The 23,295-nt window shown below is 42.7% G+C and overlaps 1 protein-coding gene across 35 annotated transcripts in view; it reads right to left on the bottom strand.

The window, feature by feature from the left end:
- DLG2 (discs large MAGUK scaffold protein 2) overlaps positions 1 to 23,295 on the bottom strand; it is a 2,352,634-nt gene that overhangs the window by 5,304 nt on the left and 2,324,035 nt on the right. For all 35 annotated transcript variants that reach the window (XM_045165939.1, XM_045165929.1, XM_045165926.1 and 32 more), the window contains 5 exons: positions 15,601 to 15,651; positions 14,566 to 14,667; positions 10,779 to 10,951; positions 8,343 to 8,452; positions 1,240 to 1,331 (listed from right to left, as the gene is read on the bottom strand). In XM_045165939.1, the coding sequence (XP_045021874.1) occupies positions 1,240 to 1,331; positions 8,343 to 8,452; positions 10,779 to 10,951; positions 14,566 to 14,667; positions 15,601 to 15,651 (528 nt within the window). The remainder of the gene's footprint in view (positions 1 to 1,239; positions 1,332 to 8,342; positions 8,453 to 10,778; positions 10,952 to 14,565; positions 14,668 to 15,600; positions 15,652 to 23,295) is intronic.

Here is a 23,295-nt window from a genome sequence, read left to right as displayed (position 1 = left end):
CTGGACTTATATTACTTATTTTATAATGGGCAGAAATTAGAATATTTTAGATGCAGAGGAAATAATAAGGATTTTAGAAAAAACTTTAGTTAATCTCCTCAATCCCCAAAACCTTTAATAAGAAACTTTATTCATTCTCCAAGTAATCTAATAAGTTGAGATTTTACCATTTAGGGCTTTTCATAGTGAGAATATCTTATGGCAATTACTTGCAAAAAATACATAAAATAGAAGGAAACACACAGTGTATTACCCCAAAAACCAATTCACTTAGAGTAGATTTAAATATATTTTATTATCTCCTTTGGACAAAAACTATCTTGTAGATAGATATCCCAAACACATCAATACTATCCATATGACACTGGGGCCTAAAAAGAAGTCGTTACTGAACGTGGTTTAGATTTTCAAAAACAAACCTTGGAATGTGCTGATTATTATATTTTATTCCTGAATATAAAGCACTGTTCAACATGTACATTGTTTTGAACATACTGGATGTTCTTTTGGGGGAAACATAACTCACATCTTTGTTACTGATGGAAATTGTACTTAAGATTTACCTGATTCAACATATTTGCAAACTGCTAAGGCACCAGCTTTCTCATCTTTTGATTGAGATAAAAAGGAAAACACCTAACTTCATGTAAGGTAACTCGGGAGGAAAGTTCTTGTTTTAAACCATTAGTTGTAACTGTATGTAGCGTTAGTCTGAGTTGGGTCCAACTCTCTGTGATCCCATGGCCTGAGTTCTGAACTGAACTTGGTTCAGTTGCTAAGCAGTCCACCATGCTCCTCTGTCCATGGGATTCTCCTGGCAAGAATACTGGAGTGGATTGCCATTCCCTTCTTCAGAGGATCTTCCCAACCCAGGGATCAAACCAGGGTCTCCTGCACTGCAGGAAAATTCTCTACCATTTGAACTATGGAAGACCTATCAGTTGTAAGGCAAATTCCAAAGTTTGATCACTTTTTGGATCTGATCAGTGTCTCATGAAAGCATATAACAGAGAACCTATGATACCCAGGACAAAATATCCCCCCTAATTTATGTTTCCAAGGAAATATTTAAAAAGAAAAAAAATTTTTTTTGCATTAAGATATGACACGGAATTAACTGAAACACAGAAAGTGTTTCGAGCATCTTCTTCTGGTGCCTAATGGGGAGACAGACCCAGAGGTCCATGAAGCAGAGACAATTCATCCTGTTTTTCATAGTACAAATGCAAATGAACATACCTGTAAAATATTCTCCAAATTCTTGTTCTAGCTTAATTGCACGGTCATAGGTTTTCTTGGCTTGTTCCTCTGTTAGACGCTTATTCATTTCCCTGGGAAAAGGAGAGTCTGGTGTTAGAACACAAAGGGAACACACCAAATCCTGAAAAACTACAGTGTACGTGGCTGAGTGTAATCTTAGCAGCAGCTTCCTAGCCCTTGACGGGACTCCTCTTTGTTGGGATGTTTTCAGCCACAACAACGAACTTCCTGTTGCTGCCCCCGCCCCACCCCTGTCCTCCCCCATCTCTGCCCCCCGCCCCAGGACGCTCATGCTCCCAGGGGGTCGTCTCTTGGTCCCATGTTAGACTGAAGATGAATCTATTTTCATGATTTCCACTCACTAGTTCTGTCCGCTGCAGCTCTGCAGAGCAGAACCGAACCCCCTTCTTCCAGGACAGGCCTTCAGGTATTTAAGTGCTGATGTGTCCCTCAGGGCTTTCATTCTTCCAGAAAAAACTGCCCTGCTTCCTTCATCTATTCTTTCATGGGATGTAATCTGGAAATGTATAACCTTCCTGGTCATGCGTCCTTAGATTTTGTCCTCGTCTGTCTCAACCTCTTTTAAATACGGGACGTTGTTGTTGTTGTTGTTGTTCAGTCGCTCAGTCGTGTCCGACTCTTTGCGACCCTGTGGACTGCAGCACACCAGGCTTCCCTGTCCTTCATCGTCTCCCGGAGTTTGCTCAAACTCATGTCCATTGAGTCCATGATGTAGAATTGAACACAATCTTCTGGGGTGGCCAGAGGGAGGGGAGGAGAGCAAGTGGAGAGAAGGGAAGATACTTCACAGCTTTCCGGAGCTCATTCCATCTAAGAGACTAAGACTCGACTGTTCTCAGGTCCTAACCTCATGGAAAGCTTTGATCTCTCGACCTTCCCACCCTCCCCAAAGGCTGCTGTGCAGCTTTAGTGTGGGCAGCAGACTCGTGGAGTGGAGAAACAGAGACAGTCTTCCAACAAATTATAGAAAACGAGACAGGCGCCTCAGGCACGTGTGTCTTTCAGGCTGAAAAAGGATTCTGTAGCTCTAGAGACTCAACTGCAAGCCATAAGGCATGTCTATAGCCAAAGAGCCCTGGACTTCCTCTGTTTTTATTTTCAAATGGAATTTCAAGGAACTGCTAAAGATGGCTTGAATTAAAGATGCAGAGAGAATGGAACAACCAAAAACTCTGGGACCAAAATATTTCAAACAGACTCTAAGCAAGTCATATCAAATAGTGAGCTGGAGAGAGGAGCCTGGCAGGAAGGAATCTCTGACGCTTATTTTGTTTTATTTTTGTTCGGATAGGAATTGCTGTTCGGTTGCTAAGTTGTACCCAACTCTTTGTGACCCTATCAACTTCAGCATGCCAGGCCTCCTTGTCCATCACCAACTCTCGGAGTTTACTCAAACCCATGTCCATTAAGTCCGTGATGCCATCCAACCATCTCATCCTCTGCCGTCCCCGTCTCCTGCCTTCAGTCTTTCCCAGCATCACGGTCTTTTCCAACGAGTTGGCTCTTCTCATCAGGTGGCCAAAGTATAGGAGCTTCAGCTTCAGCATCAGTCTTTCCAATGAATATTCAGGACTGATTTCCTTTAGGATGGACTGGTTTGATCTCCTTGCAGTCCAAGGGACTCTCAACAGTGTTCTCCACCATCACAGTTTGAAAGCATCAGTTCTTCAGTGGATAGGAAAACGGGCTGTAATTACACTGGGTGCTCTCTGTCCTTTCTGTTAGTCTGTCAGCCGTTGGTGTATCATTAACTGTAGGTATGTGCTGCTTAATCATTGTGAGAGTATTTAGATCCAACAAAGTTTCAAGGACAAATTGAGGAGGGAGGAAAATGGAGAGTAACTTAATCTATGGATTCCCAACCAGGGGCAGCTTTATCCTTCTATGTCTTCTAGGTGTTAACATTTGTGTTTTTTTGCCAACCAAATACACTGTATTTCTTAAATAAGATTATTTTACATTCTCATTCTTTCTTAATGACATTTTATTACTCAAAGACTGATAATCATTGCCTCTGATCATTCTAAGAACATCACTGTGACTGCACTGGGCTGATAAAAGTTCAGCCAAGAGCAAAGACATGTTGGTTGGTCCATCGGGATGCATCAGAGGTGCAGACAGAATTTTGAAGGCATTGCTGCCTTTGCCTCTCACTTTAGGAAGTCAGAGAACTGGGTCTGGAGCATGTAGTCTTAATTCCATTTTCAGAGCAAGTAACTGAAGCCAGAAGTAGTAAGTAAGGCTTGCTTAAGGTAAAGGAGTGAATTTCATGAAAGAACTCAAAGTTATTGTTTTTCACTAATCAATTTTTAGTTAAACAGACTTTTCACTACACTAAGATGTTCTTTCAAAAGAGACCCCTATTTAGAAATATACAAAACTGAACTGAAGTCAGACATTAGCATGACTATAGGCTTGATGTTGGTGGCTACAATGTATAGAAGTGGGAATTTCCTGAAGTCTTGTTGAAATAAACTCATCTTGTCTGAGGAATGGTATCTATAATTCTCTTCCCAAACAGCACTAACCCTAGAAGCTTTGAGAGGCAGTCATTCTTGGGTGGCAGAAAATGCTGAGCTAAACCCAAGGATACTTCTCATAGAAAGATAGTATTTTGCTCCAGGAGTCAAGAAATCATGTAGTTCTGGATCTTCTTTGATTTCCCTGGTCATGCTGGCCTATTTTCTCTGAATTCCCTTTGCATTTATTGTAGCAATACTGAATTTTCTTTTTTGGCCTCACTGTGTGTCATGAAGGATCCTAGTTCCTCTTCCAGGAATTGAACCTGCAACACTTGCAGTGGAAGCCTGCCTGGACTCCCAACCACTGGATCACCAGGGAAGTCCCTTGAATTTAGGTTTTTATCCTCTAATACATTAAGTTGTTTTGTCTCCCTGACCAGTCTGCCAGTTCTTTGAGGCCAGAGACCATGGCTTGTTCATCAGCATGTGGCATGGATCTCGGTCAGTGCTTAAATTTGTTGAATGAATAAGTGAATGAATGAATGGACAGACAAATAAACATAATTACAGGACAGTTGAAGACAGAAGTAAACACAGGGAGCAAGAAGGTAAAAGCATACTGGGTGGCGCGGTGGAGACACACAGGAAAGCCACTCATTGCCACGGGGAGGGTGGGGGATGGACGTCACATGGCGGCACAATGTGAGACCACAGCTCGTCCGTACACACCCTTGATTTTCTGCTTCTCTGAAGAGGCAGCTATGTGTGTGCCAATAAGCCCTGTGCTTTGCTGTGGGTGATGCACTTGAGGACACTGTGTGTGATGATGTATTGGTGCCCATATGTGACAGCTGCCATGCTGCGGTTCCAGCTGACCTGGCCCTCACCCCTCCCTGGGGAAGGCGCAGTTCATGCCAGCTTTGCTCCTGAAGTAAAACCCTCAGAAAGACTGAACTGGAAAGTAAACGCCCAGCGTTTCCTAACACGATCCCATCCGTCTGAATGTCACTGGTGTTGCTCTGTGCAAACGGCTGCAGCAAATGATGTCAGATTCACCGTCTCATCGCGGGGGGCAGCCTTCAGCACGTTTACTTTTCCTTGGTCATAAGTGGCCGTGACGGGGCCCTAAGGCCAAATTAAGTAAGTCGTCTTGTAGTTGTGGAGGAAGCCGGCCTTCTCCCGCTGAGCACCAGATGGGAACGTCCCGAGGGGCGCGCTGAACCGAACGTGCAGCTGCTCTTCTCCCCCAGGCCTCCCTTCCCCGGGAAGCCACTTGCCCACTGCTCGTTTGTGATGGGAAAACTTACTCTGCTCTTTCTGAAATGGGCCTTTAAGATGCTGTTTCGAGGAGGTGGGGGACATGTTTCTCTTCATCTTATTAATGTTAGCAGTACTAATAATATTTATGAGGCTCTTCTCAGATTATAAATCACCTTTATGTAGGGAAATGTGTGGCTGCTTAATTCACTTTGCTCAGTGCTCAACACAGTAGCTGACATGAGGAGGAACTTAATACATGCTCTCAGGGATGCTGCTGCTGTTGCTGCTGCTAAGTCACATCAGTCGTGTCCGACTCTGTGCGACCCCACAGATGGCAGCCCACCAGGCTCCCTCATCCCTGGGATTCTCCAGGCAAGAACACTGGAGTGGGTTGCCATTTCCTTCTCCAATGCATGAAAGTGAAAAGTCAAAGTGAAGTCACTCAGTCGTGTCTGACTCTTAGCGACCCCATGGACTGCAGCCTACCAGGCTCCTCCATCCATGGGATTTTCCAGGCAAGAGTACTGGAGTGGGGTGCCATTGCCTTCTCTGCTTAGGGATGCTACTGAGTGCTAAGTCAGTTCAGTCACATGTTCACTGTTTGCAACCCCATGGACTGTAGCCCACCAGGCTCCTCTGTCCATGAGGATTCTCCAGGCACGAATACTGTAGTGGGTTGCCATGCCCTCCTCCAGGGGATCTTCCTGACCAGGGATTGAACCCATGTCTCTTATGTCTCCTGCGTTGGCAGGCATGTCCTTGACCACTAGCACCACCTGGGAAGCCAATAACCATTATTCTATCATCAATACCTGTTTTTCCCTGTGCTGGCTGTGGGCAAAGCCCTTATTTGTTTTTCTTTTAAAAAAATACTTGGCTGCACACAGTCTTACTTGCAGCACGTGGGATCTTTATTGTACCATGCAAACTCTTAGCTGTGGCATGTAGGATCTAGTTCCCAGACCGGGGACAGAAGCAAGGCCCCCTGCATTGGAAGCACAGAGGCTTAGACACTGGACCACCAGGGAAGTTCCCAAAGGCCTTTATGATATAATTTTACGCCTAAATTCATGGGGCAGAAGATATGAAGAGTGACCTCCTCACTTTATTTTTTCATCCTGGTAAGAACTTTTGTCCATCTCTTATTTATGGGAATCTATTCTGCTTTTAGCTTCCTTGGTGGCTCAGACGGTAAAGCGTCTGCCTGCAATTCTGCTTTTAAGATACACATCTGGCAATTGCCCCAAAGACTGACTACATGTTTAACTTAATCCTCGTAGACTGCAGTTCCAGCTACTATAGCTTCTTCCTAGCCTAAACAACCGGTCGATCCTTTACAAGTAACTGCTTTCACCTCTGGGATGAATGATTTCATTTTCCTTGGTCTTTCCATAAACACTGTTTTCCAGTACTTTATGGTTCACTTGTGAACACTGTCAAATGCTCTAATGCCTCGAGGCCCAAACGGAGGCACATTTGGGCACAGCTCTTAGAACGACACTGGTGTTGTCTCTTGCGGCCTCTTGGGGAAGGCACCGTTCACCTGTTTAGTGGTGGTAAAGCAGTTCCACTCCTTTTACAGTAAAGTTACTTGGAATCTTTCATAGTAACAATAGCTACCAGTTAGCAAGTGGTTGTGCTGTGTGCTGTGCTAAGTCACTTCAGTCCTGTCTGACTCTTTGTGACCCCGTGGACTGTAGCCCGCCAGGCTCCTCTGTCCATGGGATTCTCCAGGCAAGAACACTGGAGTGGGGTGCCATGCCTTCCTCCAGGGATCTTCCTGGCCCAGGGGTTGAATCTGCATCTCTTATGTCTCCTGCATTGGCAGGAGGGTTCTTTACCACTAGTGCCAGCTGGGAAGCCCCTAGTAAGTACTTACTATACGCCAAAAATGGTATAGAGAACTTTACACTTAAGATCTTGTTTAATCTGTACACTGGCTCTCTGACGTCTGCATTATTAACGTGTCTAGTTTAGAGCTGAGGAACTAAGTCTTACAGAGGTCAAGCACATTGCCCGCGCTCACATAACTGAACAGTGGCAAAGGAGCAGAACCACGCCTGACCGGCTTCCAGGTCCCCGCTCTTAGCCTTTTGCTCTTCTACCTTTAAGGCTACTACAGCATCACTTTTGTATAAGAGGGTGTACAAAACAAAGCCTCCACTCTCTATCAAAGATTGTCCCTTCATAGCCACATCATGAATATCTGCCCAGGTTTTGAAGGATGATATTTAACAAGTCCTCTGAAAAATAAAAGGAATAGGGCTTCCCTGGTGGCTCATTGATAAAGGATCTGCCTGCCAATACAGGAGGCAGGGGTTCCATCCCTGGTCCAGGAAGATCCCACAGGCGGAGCAACTAAGGCCATGAGCCACGACCACTGACCCTGTGCTCCAGAGCCCGGGAACCGCAACTACGGAAGCCTGCTCGCCCTAGAATCACGCTCTGCACAAGCGAAGCCACTGCGGTGAGAAGCCCGTGCACTGCAGCTGGACAGTAGCCCGGCGTGCGCAACTAGAGGAAAGCCTGCACAGCCACAAAGACCCACCACAGAGAAAAATAAAATAAATAAAATAAATAAAAAGAATAAAAGAGGCTGTGCCATACATTTTCCTCCCTGTTCATAAATGTGCAAAGGTCTGGAGCTATTGGTTAAGACTGTAGGTGTTTTACAGCCAGGCCATTAATAAAACTCCCTATAAAGCTGCTGCTGCTAAGTCGCTTCAGTCATGTCCAACTCTGTGCGACCCCATAGATGGCCTCCCACCAGGCTCCCCCTTCCCTGGGATTCTCCAGGCAAGAACACTGGAGTGGGTTGCCATTTTAAGGCTAGTGGTCCATATACATGAGGTTTTAATTAAGGAACACAAGAATTCTACGCCATAACAATGTGAAACACCCATGGAGAGAGTCTGAAAAATTTCCCCGCTACGAAAACTCACACATTTAAAAAGATTTACCAGTGGAATTGCTCTCATAAGTAAGAGACAATTTAAAGACGATTGCTTCCTATCATTTGGAAAGCAAAGAGAGACAAAATAAAAACAAACTAACCTACTTTCAAAACAAGGAGACAAAATGAAAAAGTCAGACACAAAAACAACTTGTGAAATGAAAATAAAAATCAAGAAACATTAGCGAAGACATTTTCAGGAATTACTGACATTGTGTCTCTAGTGGTTCAAAAGAACTTTCATCTATCATTAAAAAAGGGAATGCTTAAAAAAATTGACAACGGCAATTCCCATGTGTAAACATTTATGGCAAAGAGCTATTAGCAATGTGCTGTGTCGTATGGAACAAGAGGCTGGATGAAGGCTGCTGCTGCCCTCTACTTACATCAGAGGTTCCAGAGACTTGGGTTTAATGAAGATGGCAATGGGATACAGCTGGGCCACTTGTAACCGCTTGATAGCATTTCCTGATACGTCAAGTATACAGTGTTTGCCCTGGGAGAAGGAAAAGAAAAATACGGCGTTAATCCAGGGAGAATGATTATAATCAAAGCAAAAGAAAAAAAAAGTAAGTATGCTTTAGAGGGAGGTAAAAGATACTACATTTCTTCAAATTTTGAAAAGAATTGTTGCAAAGCATAAATAAAAGTTGGTATACAGGGTCATCGCCGAATGTTTGCAGTAATATGTTTCTTATTCCTTTACTAAGTGTCAGCCAACGGAGTAGACATTTTACTAGAGTTATCTCAAGTAACTTTATTTATTTCCTTAAATAAATACTTGATGCTTTGCACAAGGAAGCCATCTAGCCATATATAATGTGACTGAGTCCATTCTCATGAAACCCTCATAAACCATCTCTGAAGACAGTCGTCGAAAAGAAATTCCCAACTTGTCAAAGAAGGAATTCCCTACCTATGACATGTGAATTGTCAACGGCATTTTACAGAAGAGAAGGCTAAGGCTTAAGAGTACTAACTTGCCCAGTGCTCATGTCAGCAGTACATAGAGTAGAAACTCACCCAGGTCTCAGCGCTAAGCCTCAAACCTAAGTCTTGTTGGTTGGAATAAACAAATACCTCCTTGTCTCACCCTGGCCAGTGTTAAATCTGGAAGAATGGTAACCATGAGTTTAGAACAATTTTATAAGTATTTGCTGAGTGTTTCTACGTGTCCTGCCTTTGATATGCTCCATCTAGTACAGAGCAAGGACAGACACAGAGAGTGACCTTAAGTATTTATCATAACTGTGGAGACAGAGGTTTGCATAGTGTATGTAAATTTTTGGTTTGTTAACAAATAAAAACCCTATTACATTGTAGCATACCTCATTTAACTTGGCTTCCACTGCAATGAGTGCTCAGAGCAAGGAACTGCTTTATAAAGTATTTCTGGGGAATAGACACATTTGCCACACATTATGTTCTACCTCCTGGAGGGAAATGACTTCATTACCCTGAGGCCCGAAGAACTTTACAAAGAAGAGAAAAAGCATACTATGCAGATATAAACAGTCCTAAATCAACAAAGGGGAATAAAAGCTCGTCCATAACATCCACGTAAAAATAGAGGCCAGCGAGTACTTGAGCTTTTACAGGAGAAACACAGTGAGGTGGCTCAAGTTTTTATCACTTAATACATTCCAAGTTTGCTATCTGTGAAATGTGGCAGTTACATAAAATGCCTGGATGAAGTTTGCGTATTCACTGGTCAGAAAGTTTTGAGATAACAAAGGCTGTGTCTTCATGTTTGAGGAGAACAGATGCAATGATCCAGAAAAGTGATTTGAAACAGTGTGATATTGCTCAAAGAAGCCAGCATCCCAGAGAGAAGAAACCTGACCCACCTTCTTACTGTATTCTCGGATAAATGTGAACATTTCTCATTGAAGTTTTTTAACAAAAACATTAAAAGTGGGGTGGGGGGAAGTTGTGTCAAATCAAATTAACCCAACAAATATTACTTATATAACAAATACGATGGGCTCTTAACTTTTTATTTTCTTCTTCTGTGACACTGGTCCTCGGTGTTCACAGGTGATCAGGATCCTTCTCGAGGCAGATCTCAAGGGTCTTCCTATCCTATTTGCCCTTACACAGTCTTCTCATGTCCATGCCTTTGAAATTATCAGCAGGATAATTTCATCTGCCTGCAGTGCAGGAGACGGGGTCGATCCTTGGGTCGGCAAGATCCTCTGGAGAAGGAACTGGCAACCTACTCCAGTATTCTCGCCTGGAGAATTCATGGACAGAGGGGCCTGGCAGGCTACAGTCCATGGGATCGCAAAGAGCTGGACACGACTGAGTGACTTGCACACACAATTTCGTCTATGCCTCCTGAGTCAGACTATCTGCCAGCAACAGGCCAGGCAGTCCGCCTCATCTGTCTACCCTTCCCCCAGAGGCATCTCAAGTTCTCAGGGAGATAAAAAGGAAACCCCTACTAACAAAAAGAACTGAGGACTCTGATCTAAACAACCGAAAGCGACCAAGTTTTTAGAACAAGTTCAGTTATTGGGGCCAAAGAAAAGTGAGTCAAAGACAAAGTGAATTTCCATAAATTCAAGCTGTTAATTGCCTTTAGGTTTATAAGCCCCCTTTCCTCCTCTCCCCTGTCAGGTCAGTCAGCATACTTTATTGAGATTAGAACAAAGATTAATGACCTTGCTCTCAAGAGATTCTCTGCTCAGAGGTCTTAAAAGGAATACTGAATCAAAATTTACAACTGAAATCAGGAAGAGTAATGACCAGAAAAAAAAAAAATGCAGTTTGCCACCTGGGTACATTCTTCAGGGGAGATGTAAGATGACTGGAGAACATACCCTTTCTGCTACAAATCTCACAGACTGCACACTGGTTCCATATAAGTTGTCATTGTACTGGCCGGCTTCTATAAACTTGTGCTCTTGGATGTCTTTCTCCATTTGTTCTCTGGAAATGACAAAGTGATAGTCTCTGCCATCCACCTCGTAGTCACGCTTTGGCCTCGTAGTATCTTTATAAAATGAAAAAAGATGAAAATAAGGTAACTTTATATTCATAAACTTCTGTTATACCTATTTTTTTTTTTTTTTTTTAGCACACACCCTCAACATAGATATAAAAGTGTGTGCTGTGAAGGACCAGGACATAGTAGCAGGTCCCAGGCTTAGCCTCGCACTGTGAAGAACTATAAAACTAGACAAAATGTATGGACGTATATTTTCAGGCACTGGACAACGGGCAGTGCTGGAGCTGTGACACTGGGGAGAGCACATGAGGGGACTCTGCATTTACTCCATTTTCATTTCCAAACGGAGAGTCTAGAGGTCATGGATCGCCAGGAGACCCTGAAGTTCAGACGGACTGTGCATTAGGTTGAGACCCCAGAACGGTTGCATTTTATGAGGTTACTCTTGACTTACTCTAGACCTACCTTCACAATGTCTAAAACCAAGTCAAAACTCAAAGGCTGACTTGTCAGTAAATTATTGCCTGCTGAAACAAAAACTTAATACTCTATAAAGGAAGATATTGATAACAACATCCAAGCGCTCAATAATGTAGCATCACAATGTCTAGCACATGATAAAAGATTACGGGACAAGCAAAGAAGTAAAAAACGTCTCATATAAAGATAAAAAAATGGACATATAGTGTAAATATATTCAGAGACTTTAAAAGATGTAAAATGATACCATCACAGTTACGAAGGGACTAAAATCAATCAGCTCTAATCATAGTTAGAACTGGTTAAACTTCTTGGTAAGAAGAGAAGAGAAAATAATTTAACATTGTAAATCAAAAAAAATGTTAAAATAAATACTACATGATATCACTCATAAGTGGAATCTAAAAAATACAACAAACTAGTGACTATAACAAAGACGCAGCAGACTCACAGAAACAGAGGACAAACCAGTGGTTACGGAGGGGAGGAGCGGTATAGGGGTTAGGGAGTGGGAGACAGAAACTGCTGGGTGTAAGACAGGCTCAAGGATGTACTGTACAACATTGGGAATATAGCCAATAATTCTGTAATAACTGTAAATGGAAAGTAACCTTTAAAAATTGTATTTAACAGAAATGCATACAGGAGGGGGTAGGACATGCTACACCTGTACCGCTCACTGTGGCCACCTGTAGCCGCATTCGAGAGCACTTAAAACGGGCTGGTCCACACGTGTAGAATACACTCTGGATTTCCAACTCTTACCACCAAGAATTATAAAAGTTCAATCATTTTTATATTGACTACGAGTGAAATGATATTGTTCTCAATATACTGGCTTACATATCATTTATCATTAGCATTAAAACTATATTTTCTATCTTTAACCCAGATAGTCTTCTTAGAAATCCATCTTTAAAAATTATCAAAATTTCAGATAAAGTTTTATCCTTAAAGATGTTCACTGTATTAATTTATAAATTATAAATAATTATAACATATAAATTATAATTGTATTTTGCGTTATAACTCATAATATTGAGATGTAGAGAAACCAAAAAAACTCTAAATAAGAAAGGAGTAATTATGACATAATAAATATTTAAAGTAGTTATATAAAATTTAAACAATATTAAGCAAAAACATATATACTTGACATGTACCCAATCATAGGAGAAAATGCATGAAAAGAAAGAATAGGTAGAAATCTATGAAAATATTAGCAGGGACGTTATCTCTGGGTATCTTCTGAGATTTTCTGTATATTTTAAATTTTCTTGTTTAACTCTTTAGCATTTTCCAAGTTTTGTACAATGAACATGTATTGATTTTCATTAAACAGTGCCATTACTTAAAAAAGAGAAAGAAGACGATGCAAGGTGGAGGGGTAGTGAAACGGTGCTAAAGGAATTTCTTTTTTTCATTCAAAAGTGGAGTAACAAGCTGGGGGCTGCAACAAATGGACCGGGGTTTGACTTGATCATTTCTATCTGGAGTCTCTCTCAGGTTAGGTTCTGTGGCAAGACCGCCACCCAGAACCCTTGCCGGGGACCGTTTGACCAGACAGCACACTCGTCCCTGCTCCCTCCTGCCCATGCACTGCGCACGTGCGATCCCGCTATCCTCCTGTACTCCAGCAGACATTTGCAGTCCTGAAATGTAAGAGACACTTCAGAGCCAAGGGCTTAAAAAACGTTGAGTGAGAAAGAAATATCTGCTGAGATCAGATTTAAGAGCTCAGTGGTCTAATAAATTAAAATTTCCTGGTGGGTTTACACACACAGAAAGCCTCTAGCATTTTCATGTGGCACAGTGGGAGCAGGGACAGAAGTGATGAGTGGGGAGCAGCAGCAAGGAGAGCAGACAGACTCTGCAGGGAGGGCTGTCCTGATGTGTCAGAGGGACCGGGGGGCCTGACGGCTGTCCATAGGACAAGAAAGCAGTGGCCGCCGCTGCTGCTGCTGCTGCTAAGTCGCTTCAGTCGTGTCCGACTCTGTGCGACCCCATAGACGGCAGCCCACCAGGCTCCCCCATCCCTGGGATTCTCCAGGCAAGAACACCGGAGTGGGTTGCCATTTCCTTCCGAGAGGAGGGTAAAAACTTTATATTCTTTCTTGTCTTCATCCTTCCAAGGGAAAGGAAAGGCTGTTTTGTATTGATTGACACAGGGCCCTAAGTCATCCTGAGATGAGTTTAACAGATAGCATTGTCTCTGATCTCTCTTACTGTAACTAAGGGTGATCATTAGTTAGACCCATTAAACCTGTAACCTGCCCTCACTGATCACTTTGTTGCTACTAAAAAAAAAAAAAAAAAAAAAAAAAAAAATTGCCTATCTTTCAAGCATCATATAGCCTCAACAATGTGTTGCCTGAGTTGTTTTTTAGGAACTCAGAGTCAGCTGTGTGCAGTTTGAGCTCGAGGTGGTTAACAGTGGTGAAGACAACCAGCCCTCCAACTGGACAGGTGTCAGTGTCTACCTGGTGACCTCTGAACATCAGAGGGCCCCAAACTCCACCCTCAGAACACGCTGATGCTGACATTTTCTGAATCTGCTTCCCGTGATGAAGCCTGAAGCTTACCTGCACCTGCACAGAATAAGAATACCTTACCTTTGTATTTTCAATCACCCTTCCCCATGCTCCCCACACCTCAGACTACGCTGCTCCTTCATCCCACAAATATCCCCAGCCCCTGGCTTCGGGGAGGTGAGTCTGAGATTTCTTCTCTAACCTCTTTAAGTGGCAGTCTCATGAATAAACAAGCCCTTTCTCTGCTGTAAACCTTGCATCTCAGCATTTGGCTTGCTGTGTGTTGGACAAACAAACTTGCTTTGTAGCATGATTCTACGGGAAAAGAGGCTTCAGTAACATTTCAACCAATCTACAAGAAAATATGAAGGCCTATCAATAATCCTATGCTATCTTAAATACCATGGGAGTTACAAAGAAAGCATTCATCCTGCCCTCTCGGGTATCACATCATTTACTCACTAAATGGAGAATAACGCATGGCAGTATAGATGGAATGTATTTGGTAGAGAAATGAAATGAGATGCTCAGATAATAGATGACTGATGGTATTTGAATCACTGGAGACTACTGGAAAAAAGGAGTTACATTTTACCATCTCAAAAAGAGCCATGCTTAATTTCTAGAGGAAAGATGAATGATACTTACGAGGCACACAGGAGCCGAATTTGTCAGGGAATTCAGATATCAAGTCATCATTGATCCGATCCTTCATGGGGCCCAGAATAATCACTGGTCGGGTATAGTTTACTGCAAAGAGGGAAAGGAAGATGCAGATGAGGAGTCCGACTTGGGAATCTTAGGGCAAACTTGCCGAACACTAACAACTACCGAGGCTATTACTTCAGTGGATAAATTGCCCAGAGAGCCCTGCATAGGAAACTGATGTTTTAACACCAAGTGTGTTAGTTGAGTCTACTTTCCGGAATTTACTAACAGGGAAAAGCAACTGCAATGTCAGTGAAAAAAAACATTTGGAGACGTTTTGTTTACTCTTCACGTATGCCTACACAACAATCAAAACAGCTACCGAGTTTAGTCAATTGAGTGGGAGAAAAAAAAGATTCCAAAGTAGCTGTTTGACCATTGTTTAGGCAACGACTTCAAAAGTCATCATTAGTAGTAATGACATCTTAGGTTTTTATACTTTTTTTTCCTTAGTTCAAAATACTCTGCATTCTCTGCTTGGATTTTCCCAATTCCTTTGTAATCACGGGGCTACAAGGAACTCAAAAGTTCATTTGGTACAATTCCTCCTCTGATGCCTGAATTTTCCCTGTGATCTTTGTCAAGAGCCATCAGCCTCGGTATAAATTCCTCCCAGGCTTCTGAAGCAGCCCAGAAGGTGGCTTCTCTCTTAGAAGCCCTGCTAGAAAGCCCTCAATACTAAGTGAACATCAACCTGCAGGAGGATTTTACCCATCGATCCTGTAAGTGGTGCTCTTTATAATTTGGATGTGCTCCTTCCTATTAGGGACCATTCTTCCAGAGGGCAGTTCCATCCTCCTGGGAGCTGTCACTGCCCACTCGCTGCAGGGAAGGTGTCTGCTTGGCCACAGGGCCAAAGAAAGAGCAGGGTCTGGCCTGGGAACTGCTGCATATTAAGCAGTTTATTTCCCTCCTGAAATGGGGTCACCTGTTATAGCCTGGAAATCAGGAACCAGAGCATGCTAAGAAACTTACTTTCCTGCCTTGTGACAGGCTCATAAGAGAGAATGAAATCTTCTTGCCCTCCTGAGAAGAGAAAAAAGGAAAAATTACAGTGGACTAACAACCAGTCACAAACCACAGCTACAAGCCCTGCTCTGCAACCCAGGAAACAGACCCAGTTCAGGGCTAATTTCCCTTGCTCTCTCCCTCCTTCAACCATTCCCCACATCCCTTCACCCTCATAGAACTGTTTGGCACCGTGACAGAGTCAGGTGGTTGCTGGTCGGCGGAACGACAGGAGGCTGGCCTTCTGTGGTTCAGCAGGGCAGTGATGTAAGAGACCGCCTTACGTCCGACACTGAGAAATGCAGCACTGTGGCTGCACGCCCAGCATTCCTACCTAAAAGGAACCCCTTGAGTTCAAGGAGAGGTTCCATCCAATAGTTCGCTGCTACATTACCAGAATTTCTGGACCTTTCACCTTCCATTTTATTTCCCAAAGAAACGCACTGTTCAAAAGCAAGTGTCTGCTCGTTTCATTTGTGAGACAAAAGCTTCACCAGTCTATATACTCCAAGGCTCTGAAGACTTTAATGTTAATTCATCAAGAAAATGCTGGGTCAGTTAAGAAGATAAAAAACTGAGGAGGGCCCTATATCACTTGTTCTGCTGCTGTTGCTGCTGCTAAGTCGCTTCAGTCATGTCCGACTCTGTGCGACCCCATAGATGCAGCCCACCAGGCTCCTCTGTCCATGGGATTTTCCAGGCAAGAGTACTGGAGTGGGGTGCCATTGCCTTCTCCAATCACTGCTAAATCTAGCCTTGAAACTTTGAAAAGTAAGGCAGACCATGGAGTATAATTTTCCACCCTTCCAGTGTCATTTGCTATAAGCCTTCTCATTCACAGTGAGCCTCAAGTCAACATACAAGCATGGAAAGTAAATTGGCTTTTGGCAATTTTTTTTTTTCCTAATCATCAATTTTGCCCAGTTGAACTAGGCATGAGATTCATCTCATTCAGCTGACAACTTGGAAGGTTCCACATTTTCATTTGCATTAGGCCTAGGACTGACTATCTTTGGTGGGGAAATAGTTTAAGTTTTGAAAAGGGCTTTTTGTATGCTGTCCTATAGAAGAGAAGTGTCGTGTGTGTGCTAAGCCGCTTCAGTCGTATCCGACTCTGTGCGACCCCATGGACTATACCCGCCAGGTTCCTCTGTCCATGGGGATTCTCCAGGCAAGAATTACTGGAGTGGGTTGCCATGCCCTCCTCCAGGGGATCTTCCCGACCCAGGGATCCGACCTGAGTCTCTTGCATTGGCAGGTGTGTTACCACTAGCGCCACCTGGGAAGCCCCGAGGTAGTTTTTTCTGAAACCAAAGGGCACTGGGTCTCACCGCTCTATCTCCTCATAGCCCCTGAAACTTTCAGAGTCAGGTCAGAACCACGTGCTGCTGCTTCAGAAGCCACAGCCTCTGGAGGATGAATCGATTTCATGAAAGGAGTTAGTATTACAGGCAGGTTTGATAATGACAAGGCTGATCTGGGGAAATTAAGTGATCTATGGCTAAAGCAGTGAATACGGATGTCTTCCCTGGGGTGGGAAATGGCCCCAGGCCCACCTCATGTCTTGCCTCACCCTCAAGCGGGGCCCACTCTCAGAATGGCATGGCTGGGCTACGTCCTAAGTCACGGAGAAGGGGCCCTGGTGCTTCCTCTAAGTGGAACCTACCCATGACTGCTCCAAAAAGTGTTCAGGGGAGCTTCCCACATCGGGGCAGGGGTTTGGTATGTGAGGAATCAGATTCATATATTTTTTTTAATTCAGGAAAAAAAAATGATCCCCTTTTAAAAAATGAATCAACTGAAATTTACAGAAGCTGGGTCAAAAGTAATAAAGGAGAATGATTGCTAAGCTCTAGTTATCTAAAGGCTGACATATGCAGAGGACATAGGAATTCAGAGGATAAGTGTAAAAATGGTTGGGGAAAAAGAAAGCATAGCTTTAGAGATAGAAGCATGGCAGACCAACTCTGTAATGTCATGCTAACTTTCAGGAGAAATCTCCCTGAATGATTAATATGTGAGAGGGGACTCCTGCCCATGGGATAACAGGTTTTAAATATCAGGTGACAGAATATGCTATGGAGCTACTTTCCCACATTTATGGTTGAATTTAACTTCTCTTTCAGGGCTTTAGATAATTACAATAAATGTCAGTTACAGAAATACTTGAAAAATTTGCAAACTTTTTAAATGCAAAAAAAGAATAAATATCAAGTGATACTTATCTCTCTGCACCAGACTGGGCACCCCATACCACAGTTATCCAAGGTGTCCTCAGTACTTAACATAAAGAAAGAGACCAATGAATTTGCATTCTGCTTTTAGTGGTACGAGTCAGGATGAGCAATGAAGCCAAAGATAGGTTCTGCTTTGTGTTTCTGTCTATATGCTTTCCTTTGGGGAAGTGTGGTTTCCCCTAAATAAAGAGAACACCTCGTGTTCCGGGAGAATCTCTTTCCATGGCCTTGCAAATCGTTCTGATGGGACATTCTAAAGGCAAACCTTAAATAAAATATTTGGTGTCAGTATGTATAATGCATGATTTAAAAAACTAGGACAAAGCAACATAGCTTAGATTAACTTTGCTAGAACAGAGTTCTGTAGTTCTTCATTTACCTGTTGCTTTCTGGTTTACGTCTAACCTACAGGAAGCACAGGTCTTGTTCTGAGCAGTAAGACTGGCAGACAGCAGAGACGACAAGCGTGCCTGAAGTCAACACTAATCCCAATTCTAATGACTGTGTGACAACCAGGGACCAGTAAGGAAGCCCACAGGGGTGCTGTGGAAGCTGGTATTACACAATAGCTGTGAACTCAGAGCCCAAAACCAATTTTCACTTTCAAGAATGAAAAGCCCAAGGGGTAATGGGAAGGAGATTACAAGGGGGAGAAAAAAAGTCACAGCAATGAAGGAAAGCTAATTCATGTCTGCATAGCGCTTTACAGGCTATAAAAGGCTTTTGCAGCCATTGCTTCGTATTTCTCACAGCCATTTCTTTTGAGGTAGGTGCTCTGATGATCTGCACTTTACAGATGAAGAAGCTGAGGCTCGGAGACAGGGCCTGTTTCCTCAGTAAGTAGTAGAGTCAAGATTAAAAACCACATCTTTTCTGACTCCTCGCTGAGTATACGGCACAGTCGCAAAAAGGTCAGAGGTGCAGAATTCTCTGTGGGGGCTGGGATGTAGAGGCAGAACTCACAGGTGAACAAAAATGGTGGGTGGTAGAGAAGGGAGCTGAACCTGGTCAGAGTTACTGACAGGCCATAAGATGCTCCATTTGCAAACCCTAACTCTTTTTTTTTTTTTTTTTTTTTAATGCTGCTGTGTCATCTCCAAAAAGTAGTCATCCTTAGTAGTTTTTCTATTTTTTGCTCAGGAGGTGTTGGCACTTAGAAATAACAGCTGACACAAGGGTACAAACAATTACTTGGTCTTGTTTTGGAAATCGCTCGGCTGGAAGGGGCGCGTGGCACAGAGCTGGGGGTGGCCGCCTGCGGCCGGCAGAGACTTCGCAGAGCCTGTTGTTACAACCTCCAGAAAACACTGTCTTTAAACTGGAAGCAAGTCACAGTAAGAGGGGTTCGGAGTAAGGCCCTCATATGCTCTCATGATAAGGAAAAACAAGGTGTTTTTCTTTAGAACTTTTTTCCAAACTAGAAAAGAGAGACGAGGGAAGTGAAGACCAGTGGCAGGGCATTCAGTGGTCTAAATTTAGTGTTTAGGGCCTGCATTGGATAATTACAAAGAATAAACTAGCTTCCTAGAACCACAGAATGTTAGTGCTAAGAAAGGGTTTGGAGTTAACGTGGTTTATGGATGGAGAGTCTGGAACATGACTTCACTCTCCCTTACGGACCCTCGACACGCATCACAGTGATCATTGCCTGAATTACTGCTGAGCCTCACTTGGTCTCAACACTTTTCAGTATAGTTCCTCAGGAAGCTATTAAAGGGCAGTCTTGATTAAAATCTGTTTCCTGTATCTCTTTTCTAATCCAAGCTAGTCATTTACATTGGAGAGAACTAAGGTTCAAAAATGTTCAGTGATTTCTTCAAGGTCACGTAGTGAATTACTTATTCAGTGTCTTCAAAGGATCTTCAGATTAAATCTGTTACTATATATAGAGTCCTTAAAATCAGGCTTAGTTCACAGTTAATGTTATGTAAATATTGCTGCTTGTATTGATTGTTGTTGTTTAGCCACTAAGTCATTTCTGACTCTGCACTCCCATGGACTGGAGCCTGCCAGGCTCCTCTGTCCATGGGATTTCCCAGGCAAGAATATTGGAGCTGGTTGCCATTTCCTCCTCCAGGGATCTTCCCAACCCAGGGATCAAACCCAAATCTCCTGCATTGGCAGGCAGATTCTTTACTGCTGAACCACCAGGGACAGCCAATTAATTTGATAGGTGGTATGGTTGAAATGTACTAGCTAAAACGTGAAGAAGCTTGGATTACAAAGCACAGGGAATAGTGAAAATGTCTAAGTTTCAGAATTAAAATATCTTGATTGGACTTGCAGGGACATGGTATTAGTGAAACGTAGCTCTTTGGAACTTCAGCTTCTTCATCAGTTAACGGGGTACAAATATAAGGTATATTTCATAATTTTGTTGCAGAAATCAAATGAGATACTATATGTAATAAAATTGCTCTGTAAGAACTTGAGGAAATATAAGGCCAATACTTGAGAAGAGTGGAAAAAGGAGAATATGGGCACCATTCCGACTGATTCCAGAGGGAAAGTCTGAGATCTTTTCATTTCAGCATCTCAGTTTCACTCAGCTCATTTTTTAAGATCCTTGGTTTGAAAATCCTATTTAACTGCTGAGCACCAATGGGTTAGGAGGATAATCATCAGCTCTCCCATACCCATAATAACAGAGCTCTACTGGGCTTTAAGGAAGGCAGGTCTTCAGCTTGTAGAGATGTGCAAGGTCTCCATTACGGCTAATTGATCTTTATTACCGTCGCATATAAGGGCAGTTCAAAGGTATGATACAAAACAAGCACAAACCTGCATTTTATTATATTACTTTGTTGACAGAAATCTGGAATCAGCCCATAGTTACGGTAGTTATGAGATAGCACTTTGTGTTATTAGACAATGTACATTGTTAAACTGCAGTGTAGCTAGTGCTCAGTATAGCTGGACTTTGGAAAAAAATATGCTATAGTTCTTGAGATGGTGCATCAAAGGTCTGAGCTATTTATTAGAAATTGAGGTTGGTGTAAATTCATGTGCATGTATACGTATCTCAGAAAATATCTGAGGTTTTCGAGTAAGGCTGGCACAATCTGTAACTCCAGAATGTAACACCCAGGCCTGGGCCCGTCTTTCTGTGTGTGCGTGTTGTTTCAGTCATGCCTGACTCTTTGTGACCCTGTGGACTGTAGCCCACCAGGCTCCTCTGTCCATGGGGATTCTCCAGGCAAGAATACTGGAGTGGGTTGCCATGCGCTCCTCCAGGGGATCTTCTTGACCCAGGGATTGAACCCCTGTCTCATGTCTCCTACCACTAGTGCCACCTGGGAAGCCTGCCAGTCTTTCTAACCACTATTTTTTTTAGCCATTTTGTCCTGAGCAGACATGGAATGGTTCTAAGAGTTAAAAAAAAAAAAAAAAAAAAAAAGATGAAAATGAGTGAAAAAAGGTGTTATTTTGTCTACACTGCTATTTATAAAATATAAAAGTCATAATTATAGCAAAAGCCAGGAATTCAATAGAAAAATCCAGCCTGGTTTGATTTGAAACTGTACTTTTTGGAAAAACTGTCTGTCCCAAGCCTTTGTGTCTTTGGTCACGCCAATGCCTTTCCTGTTGAGTTTCTTCTTCAACTTTACTTAGCTAGCAAGTGCCTCATCTTTGCAAAGCTCAGCTCAAAGTCCCCTCCTCTGAAATTATCTCTGAAGCCCCACTATTCTCGGGCATGGCTTTTATGCTACGAACGGCCATACTTTATGCTTTCTTAACGTACTGATCGCTCTCCCTCTTTACCTGTGCTGAGTTCCAGAGTTCACTGAGACTTACATTGAGTCTTAAGGTGCCTGAGAGAGCATGCCATAGAGGGGCTGCTGAATGAACTAAGAAACAGTCCTCTGTAATTCCTCATATTCTATCCTGGAAAAAGAAATATCCATTTTTTTTCTCCTCTGGTGGCTCAGAGGTTAAAGCATTTGCCTGCAATGTGGGAGACCTGGGTTCGATCCCTGGGTTGGGAAGATCCCCTGGACAAGGAAATGGCAACCCACTCCAGTATTCTTGCCTGAAGAATCCCATGGACGGAGGAGCCTGGGGGCCACAGTCCACGGGGTAGCAAAGAGTCGGACACGACTGAGCGACTTCACTTTCACTAAGCTATGACAAGGCTCTTCTTACCTTTTTTCATTTGTAAAGAAAGCAATTTGAATGGCTAGCTTTCTGTACCCTCAGAGGAGATTCAAGTTAATACAGACTATTAGACTCCACATTTTCTCTAGTAATAGTACAGTTCCAACTCTTCTCTCTTCTCATAGATAATTTAAGCTGTTTGCAAGTGTTTCCTTTATTCACTCAATAAACCTTTATGTGCACCTACTATTTGAGAGTGAAAAGAATTATTGATGTCAACCTGGAGCACTGCAATCAAAAACTTGTCAAACAGCTGAAAGCCTTGGTGCAATTTTTATAACAATGATTCTGGAAAGAACATGCTCATCTCTGAAGAAGAGGAAGGCCTCTGAAATATTCTAAACACGGATTTCTGAAGGAAAAGGTAGTTCCATAAAAGTATACGTTTGTGGAAAGTATACGTTCCATAGAAGGGATTGCAAGAACAAAATTTGATGTTTTCCATTTCTCTGTTTCTACAGGATGGAAGCACAACACTTAAAAACTGAAAACTGAACATCCAAGAAATTAGGGCCAAGGGTCTCCATGAAACCCAACAAATAAGTTATATTTTCCTAATACTGAATTGTCGGTAACTCAGGCACAGGAAAGACAGCCTTTGGTCACTTCTTAACCAGCCAGGTTTCTTTGTTTTAGAACCAAATGAAGATATGGGAGAGGCAAATATTTTCCCAATTTGGATAATCATAAAAGTATAAGAGTAGGAAGACTGTGAAGATGTTAAAGATCATGTTAAAAATAAGAAAGCTTTAATTCATCAACAGGACTTATCATTCCATTGAGGAAGCAAATGAGGGGGTTCTAATATTTGGTTGATCAAAGGTATCTCATCGCAACTTTTATTCATTTCATTCTGTGGCATGCTTCATCTGCCTCCTGTGGCCCCTACTCCCTCCATCTGTCATCTTTCCTCTCTTGTACCCTTTCCCCCCCTATTTCCCCACCAATTTGATTATCTAGAGCCTTTCTCAAGATCCAGATTGAACTTGTCACACTTCAAGAACACTATTTGGCACTCCACCTCAAAAAGGGGCATGGTTTTATAAATTACCATGCTGTAGTGGAAAAAACAAAAATAAAAGTTATTCTGTTCTTCTATGCTTATCTTCAATTAATACAAGCAAAAAGACCAAAAACAAAACAAAACAAAAAACCCCAAACCAAAACCAAAAACCTCCAACTGATTTCTGTCTTGGTAGCTGAGGGTCATAAGTATTGGGCCTGCAATTTTCTAAATCAGTAGTCACTTTTTGAGTAACCCATTTCACTG

This window comes from Bubalus bubalis, chromosome 5, assembly GCF_019923935.1.
Source record: "Bubalus bubalis isolate 160015118507 breed Murrah chromosome 5, NDDB_SH_1, whole genome shotgun sequence".
Lineage (NCBI taxonomy): Eukaryota > Metazoa > Chordata > Mammalia > Artiodactyla > Bovidae > Bubalus > Bubalus bubalis.
This window is presented reverse-complemented; position numbering and strand designations above follow the sequence as displayed.